Raw genomic sequence first — 8534 nt, 5'->3', positions numbered from 1 at the left:
AAACTTTGATCTTTATTGAATTGACAATGAAAGTTTTCTATTTACTTTAAAAAATAGTTTTGGCTAGACTGGTCAAATATTTGCAATGTCCGCTTTGTTATTGGAACACATCACATGATTTTTCTGAGTCTCATATTTGTCTACATTTCAAAAAAATTTTGACCAAGAAAGATGACAGAGGAGAAATTTTGAATATGGTTTTGGAAATGTCTACATCAATACCCACACTATCAATGCTGTACACTTTAAATTCACTCATTCAAATTAGTTCACTGAGACTTCATATGTTCAATCATCATATTTCAGGACAATTTGATGGTTTTCTCATGGATTATTCCTGTTTAGGAGTTTGAAATGTCAGGTTAGGGCTTGAAATGGTAAGAAAGTTTGCATGTTTGCCCCAAATTGCGACATATTTATGTGTGACTGAAACTTTACAGTCAGGTTTCTGAAGTAAAATACAAAGTATACTTTGTTTTGTCATCCATTCTTACTGAAAACTTAGATTAATTTCAAAGTGAAACTCAAAAGCAGAAATTTTGAGGATGAATGAAAAAAATCAATCTCAAAAATGTGCATGAAAATAATGTAAAAGTGTAATGTGAAACATTAAAAATTACTCAGTGTAAAACTCAATCGCCTAGAATGGGATATGAACCCAGATTCTTCAATGTCTAACCAAATGCTTAAAAGCTAGTCAAGTTATGAAGGCATCCTCTAAAAATGTGAATTTCTAAAGTATTCTTAGGAACAAAGTGTTCCGAGTAACTACAGAAGAAAATGGCTGCAATTAAATTTTCATATTTTGGCTCACTCCAGTGGATTTTACTGCTTCTAAGTTAACTGTTGTGCTCTCTTTCCTGTTTTCCAGATCTAGCCATCCCTGATAGCAGAAATTCATGCAAAGGATGCAAAATTCCAGAAGGATAACCTGTAATCATACTCCCTTTTGAGAAAAAAAAGAATAAGCAACCAAACCAAGGGGTATTAAAATTATACCTATTCCAAAACTATGTCTTTAAGACCAGAAAGTTCACTCAGATTAGGTTTAAGGGGGAGGAGGTGAGGACATTATCCTTTCCCTTTTTGCTATCAATCAGTTTCGCAGGAATATCTGTCCTCGGAAAGTAATCACGAGGCAAAAAGGGTGAAAATTGGCAGTCCCAAGAAACTCCTACTGGATTTGAACCAGGGACCTTCCAACCATCAACTGAACAATCCACTTACTGGGTTACCATTGAACTTAACTCCTTTCCTTCACAATATGACAATAATCATATTTACGTACATGTCATGATTTTGACAGCTTCATTCTGGTATGCATGCATAATCTATTTTTAACAAAATCTTCACATAAATACAGGAATATACGCCTGTATATTACACAATAATACAGGTATATACGCCTGTATATTACATAAGGTAATATACGCCTGTATATTACAGACGAAGGCTACATACATCAGTAAATATATTTCAGGCATAGCTTTTATGGTAGATTTTATGGTAGATTTTATGGCAGAAATGGAAACAGTTATTTTTTAAAGTAAAGGCCATTCTTGGAAATATATGTTTAAAAAAAACCCTAACTTGACTATAGGACTAATCTATGATTTTTATTCATTTTTACAAACAAATAAAGTTTCAGTTAGATATGCATTTTTGTTGACCTATGAGTTTAAGAAGCATATTGGTAAATATAGCAAGGAATTACACATAATTATATTCCCGATAATTATTAATATAATGAGATATGCTCATAGTTATGGAAGCATGAAAATCCTACACTTAACTAGGAAACAAGTGCATTCAAATAGTTCACAAAACTTAGCAGAAACACTTATGATCTAGCCTGCCTTTATCTTTGTTGCCATTCTGTTAGACAAGAGGATTGAGCAAGGGCTATTCTTATCTCAAAGAGGATTTCCTTTTCTTAATTGGAAATTAATTAAAAGGCCACACCTTTTGATGTGCATGGTATTTTGAAATTTTCGAGGCAGATCCCCACCCTATCCCACTTCCTCTTCCTGTCCAACCACCTTTTCCAAGCCACCCTACACCCCAAAAAAAACTCCCAAAGAAATCACTGCCAGGTCCCATAAGATCAAAGACCCACCACATCCAGAATAAGACACAAGGCACACCAGAAGGGAGTGAGCAGGCTGAAGACTTCACTGTCAAGTGGGCCTTTTGGGGAAGATAAGATTCTTAGGCAACTGCAGCTGTCATGGAATTAGGAAAAACTTTCATTTTGGTGATATCAATTATCATCTTAATCATATTCTATCCACGTAAGTCTTTTGTCCAGTTCAAGTAGAATTGTATGTTAATTTGAGGAGGAAACTCCAAATATTATTTCAATTAAATCCTACCTTTTATAATATCCATTTACCATTCTTTACTATTATTATTAGAAAATACACCAGTTAAGGTAGGTTTTGGATGGACCCAACTACCAAATAAATATTTTGTGACTCCTAACAAAAGACAACCCAACATCCTACTCTACATCAGGTCCCTCTTCATCTCGGTGTACCTCCTTCCTCCCGTCCAACATCCCTATCCTGTTTCTTCCCTCTCCTTGTTTGCCTAACATTCTCCCCTCTATTACAGTCTTCAACATCCCACTGCCGATCAATATGCCCCTTCATCTACTTTTCCTGCCTCTATAGGATTTCTCCCAAAAAACACCTCCCTTCGCCCACCATGCCAAGTACTTTCTCATTAGTTTTCTTCTCTGTCCATTTCACCTTCTCCATTCTTGGAGAAGGTGAAATGCTCCATATCAAAGTTTTTATGAGTCTCTTCTTAACATCCTTACTCAACATCCCATCAACTCCTCCTCCTTGTGAAAGCTTCTTTACCTAGTGCAATTCTTCTCCTTACGTCCCTACTACTTTGACCATGTTGGTCCAAAACACTTCCGAGATAGGTAAACTGTTTTACCTGCTCTAGCTTTTGCCTTCCTATTTTAATGTTTAGCTTAGCCTTTTTCTTTCTAGAAAATCGCATAACCTTTGTTTTATTATTCCCTCCACATACACGTTGAACAGCATCAGTGATAATGGGCAACCCTACCTTAAACCTTTCCCTACCACTGCCCATCCGGACTTCTCATTCCCCACTGGCACCTGAGCAGTCAGAGACATGTACAGATTGCGGATTAGCCCCCTGTCCCACCAATCTATTCCTATCTTCTGCAATATACTCATTAGTTTTTCCCAATTCACTCTATCGAATGCTCTTTCGAAATCTACGAAACAGGAAAATACCTCCTGGTTGTGTTCTATATTCCTCTCGATTAATAACCACATTACTGCAATGGCATCACACGTACCTCTCCCCTTCCTAAACCTTAACTGATCATCCCCTAAGTAATCATTTGCCTTGCTCTCCATCCTTTTGTTGATAAACCTGAGAACCACTGTAGCTACATGGAAAATCAAACTTATTGTCCTCACATAATGTAGACTTTATATTTTTCAGAATAGGAACTGACACTGATGTTCCAAAGTCTTCCAGCCAGATTCCTTCCCCATAGATCATATGGATCAGTCCATATATTCTCTTCCTATTACATTTTCCTAAACCTTTCTATAGTTCTGTAATAGGAATGTTGTCTACCCCCACTGCCTTATTTGATTTCATCTCTCTTAATGTCCTATCTATCTGATTGTTTGGTATGCCTGGACCTAAGTTATCTTCATCTATGTCATATTCTATTTCTAACCTTGCTGGCCTAAGTTCTTCACCATAGAATTCTTATACTTAATCCTTCGATATCTCTTGGATCTTTTCTATGTCAACTATTATATTACCAAACTTATCTCTAACTGTTAGCACAGATCTTCCCTTTTTGATTCCTGATATTATTTTGACCTTCTTGTAGTGCGCACCAATTTCACCCTTCCTCTGCAAACTTTCCATATCCTCGCACTGGGTCTTCCACCATGCTTCTTTTACTTTATTTGTAATCCATCTCAATTTATTTCTTAACTCTTTGTTCTTCCTTCAGCCTAGCTCCCTCTTTACATTCCATTTCCTGTTTATCATATTATGCCTGCTAAAATAACTTGCTGGAAATGAGACAGTGAGCAGTTTTTCACCCATAAATTAATGTTTTTTTGTGTTCATGGTAATGTAAATGGTATGAAGAAAAAGAATATTTGATTAACCTTAATGATATGCCCTTTTTCCTGACAAAATATTTGTTGGACGTACTTTATTAATTATCAACATGCCAAAACTTGAACTCATAAACTGGTTTTGTATGTTGTGGAAACATAATCATTGAAGCAGGATGATAAAATTTTGAAATTTGGGTGCAGAGAAGAATAGAAAAGGTGAAAAGGAAGAAATAACAGGGAGGAATAAAAGGGAGATGATTACATGGACTGACTAACAGCACTAGGGCTGCTAAGAAAAGTCTTGTTAAAACTTTGATTTGGAGTGTAGTTTTGTATGGTGCTGAAGAAAGACGACAGGTGTAGATTGGAGTATTTTAAGAAGGGTAGACATGCTCGGTTTCTGTCCAACCAAAATCTATCTCAGATGGTAGACTACCAATAGTAATTATACCTGAAGCATGTGTCTTTTTACAAGATTTAACAATCAACTATTTCCTACTCTCAATTGTCTTCAAGTCTTGAGTAATGCGGCCACTTCTTCAACAAGCAATGAAGAGCTGGCAAGCCTCTCAGAACAACTACTGAAGAATGACATCAACAATGCTGCCAATTTGATATCAGTCAATGTACAAGGTCGAGTTTCAGATGGGAATAAGAATGATAAAGCTCCAAAGAGGTAATATTATGAATCGATATTTTTAACTCACAAAAATTAGTCTTTGTAAGAGAGATGAATAGACTTATCAATGATTTAATCAATTCAGGTTGCTAACTGTTGACTCAAGGGCATGGTCAATCCCAACGATTTCCAGGCTCAGACTTCTTTTTAATAATTTTGTCCCTGATGTGAGGAAGTCTGAAAATGTCACCAGCATTGAAAAAGCTGAGGAAAACAATTTCCTGGATGCCATCCTCGATACACCCATCATGGAGAAGACTCAGAGTTTCCTGGCACATAAGGGTAAATCTTTTCATGCCAATATTTGACAACTTTCTCAATTGAAGTTTCAATCCATTTCGTTCTAAAATAAAGGTCGATGTGACATTTATGGCTGGAATTTGAAATCATGATTTCAGCTTTCTTTTATAAATAATCTTCCAATTAATAAGCATCCTTAAAGAGATGCGGCCATTTATGGGAAAGATAGATTTAATTAACTTAAATTTTATAGTTGCCAAAAATTAGAATTAAAAAATAACAAAACATATCATGGCATGGCATAGCATCGCATAGCATAACATAGCATTGTATAAATTAGCATAGCATAGCCTAGCAGAACATAGCATAGATTGACATAGCATTTGATGAATCATGTATCTTATGTCAATTGTTTTTCAGGTTACATTTCCCATGACAGAACAATCTTTAAGGAAGCATTGTATGACCTTTGGTTCAGTCTCTATCCAAGAGGTAAGGGAGAGCTTGGCTCAAGTGGAATTGAGCATGTGTTTCTGGGTGAACTGAAGAATGGAAAGGTTTCAGGATTCCACAATTGGGTGTTTTTCAACAATGAAGAGCTGCAACAGTTCGCAGATTACCTTGGTTTTATCCAAGATGTGGATTTGGGCTCAGTGAGTATTTTTTCAAAGAATTAAAAAAAATATTTTTTTAAAAGCAACCATACTTTTATGATTTTTTCTCAAAAATATTTTTTTAATAAAAAAAGATAGTTATATTTCCAATATGTTCAAGAGATTTTTGTGAAAATAAGCTTCTAATCAAAGTTTTTTCTAATTTTTTCCCTGGCATTCTTATCAGTACACCACTTATCAATTCCCTCCTTACTGAAAAAGCTTCTGGAAACACTTTGATTAGAAGCTTATTTTTTTTAATTGGCCATGGGGATAATGTAATATGTAGTTAGACCATGAAGCTTTATTCTTAGATGAACTTAACATTTTCCCTCATTCAGAGAATTAAATTTCAGCAATGTAAAAACAAACTCAAATATTTTTCCAAAGCATAGATGGTTGAGAATAGATATTGCATATCAACTCCTTTAACTGCATCTAATTGACCAAAAGTTTAGGCTATTATTGAATTAACACTTTTGTTTATAGAAATAAATACTTTATAGGAGTTCATCTTTGAGCCTCTTGGGCCCTTGGATTTCTTGGTCATCTTTGAAGAAATTGTGCTATTTTTAAACTGTAGTTTTTTATATTCTTTCATCCCTGAACACATGGCGAATCATGCACAATATTTCCGTACCCAATAAATGCATTCCAACACAACATTTGATGGCCTACCGCTGCTCAATCATTTGCTGCATTTTGTGCTTATACCGAGGCACTTACCTCGGGGGCCCACCAAAAAACACGAATTGCAAGCATTGCTGAGTGAATTGAAAATTCAGTGTGACAGGTATGGGTTGAGAATCAATATTAATAAAACAAAGGTTATGTAGTTTTCCAGAAAGAAAAAGGCTAAGTTAAACATTAAAATACGATGGCAAAAACTAGTGCAGGTACAACATATCTCAGAAGTGTTCTGGACCAAAATGCTCAAAGTAGTATGGTCGTAAGCAGATAAATTGCATTAGACAAAGATGCTTTCACAAGGAGGAGAGAATTGATGACAGGGACATAGAGTAAGAACGTTAAGAAAAGGCTCGTAAAAAAACTTTGATATTTAGGAGCACAGTTATGTATGGTGCATTATCATTAAAGCAGGATGATTGGCATAGATTGTAGGCTTTTGCAATGTGAGTTTGGAAAAGGACGGAGAAGGTGAAGTGGAAAGAAAGGAAAAGAAATGAGGAGGTGCTGGGTGTTGTGGGACAAAGGAAAGGGGATTGTTAGGAGAATTCATAAGGACACAGGATAAATAGATGAAGGGCATACTGATCTGGCAATAGGACATTGAAGACTGTCATAGAGGGGAGAATTTGAGTTAGACAATGAGGGGGCAGGAATAAGATAGGGATATTGGATGGAATGAAGGGAGAATGGAAGTATGAGGATAAAGAAGAAAAGATAGTAACTGTTCGAATTCGAATTCCAACACATAACGCTTGAAACTACTCAGGTATGAGAAGATTAAGAGGGACTTGCTGTACAGTAGGATGTTGGATTGTGTTTTGTTAGGAGAGAGAAGAGAAACATTTGGTTGTTGGGTCCATCCAAAACCTACCTTAGCCGGTAGATTACCTATTCTAACAATACAAAGATGATAGCTTGACCATAAGTGTAAGATAAAATTGATCACAGCTGTGAATTATGCACCAGGTGATTGCAAATCAATGAATGCCTGTCTTCCCTCTTTCATTTACAGAAAGGACATGTCCTCAAGTTTACTTTCAAGTGGAGAAACACATACAAGCCCGTTGGGACAATGTTTATCGGCACCAGCCCAGAATTAGAATTAGCCCTGTATACAATTTGCTACCTGACAAGACCCAACCAAATGTGCAGGTTGAAACTAGGAGGACATCCAGTTTCTATTCAAACTTATCAGTTATCATATAATGGAAAATCTTATGTAGCAAGTGCCTTCCCAACCTTATAAAATGCATGCTTATTCCTCTTGATTGAAGTAGTTGAAAAATTTGACTCCATAGACTGACAAATATTTCAAGATTATGGAATCTTTTACACAATATGGATTTATAGATCTTGGTTAATTAACTGTTTTGGCTTATTATATTAGATTGATTTTTGTCCACTAATCCTTCATCATGAAAAGGACCTTGATTTAAAGCCAAACTGGTATAAAATGGATAGACAGGTATGCTGGGCTAATTGATGGTGCAATAATTAGCCATTGACAACCCATCTATCTAATCTTAATTCTTTAATATAAATCACAATGCTGCTGTTTTCATAGCATTAAAAGGTGCTTTGGGGTGCTTAAGAGTTTATGGCACCAGGACACAACTAAGCACCTAAAGAAAACATTATCTGCCAACTAACTACTGCATATTAATTTGACATTTTTGTATCCCCTATTATGGTATCTTTTGAAAAAAGGCCACTCACTTTTCTCTACTACCTCATTTATGTAATACCAATGTTACACGTTGGAGAATAAATAAAAACTATACCAAATCAATGATGTCCATTATCATTATCCTATCCCATGAACTACAACTTTGACATGGTGGAAGGGCTTGTGCATTCCAGGGACCCCTAGACCTGAGCTGGCGGGAGCAATGATAATTGCTCCTGGTAGAGTCACCCATGCCAGATAGCTCAAAGGTAAGGAGCAATATGAAACATAATCCACACAGCGACTGTTCCTCAGTGAGGTGGCTGCAAAGGTGTTTGATACCTTTGCAGCAATATGAAACATAATCCACACAGCGTCTGTTCCTCAGTGAGGTGGCTGCAAAGGTGTTTGATACCTTTGCAGTGAAACTGCCATTGAGTGATGGCATCACATTGAAAACACCATTGACAAAGGCAACA

The 8534-nt window shown here is 36.1% G+C and overlaps 1 protein-coding gene across 1 annotated transcript; it reads left to right on the top strand.

The window, feature by feature from the left end:
* Window positions 1–4237: 4237 nt before the first annotated feature.
* LOC139699024 (endoribonuclease Arlr-like) lies at window positions 4238–7635 on the top strand. Its single transcript, XM_071598023.1, has 5 exons — window positions 4238–4268; window positions 4644–4803; window positions 4892–5088; window positions 5467–5699; window positions 7402–7635. Exons 1-5 carry the CDS (start codon window positions 4238–4240, stop codon window positions 7633–7635), a joined length of 855 nt encoding a protein of 284 aa, XP_071454124.1.
* The last annotated feature ends 899 nt before the right edge of the window (window positions 7636–8534 follow it).

The sequence above is a fragment of the Hetaerina americana genome, unplaced genomic scaffold, assembly GCF_022747635.1.
Source record: "Hetaerina americana unplaced genomic scaffold, ioHetAmer1.1.p SCAF_9, whole genome shotgun sequence".
Classification (NCBI taxonomy): Eukaryota; Metazoa; Arthropoda; class Insecta; order Odonata; family Calopterygidae; genus Hetaerina; species Hetaerina americana.
Note: the sequence above shows the minus strand (reverse complement) of the source record. Positions and strands in the feature narration are given on the sequence as shown.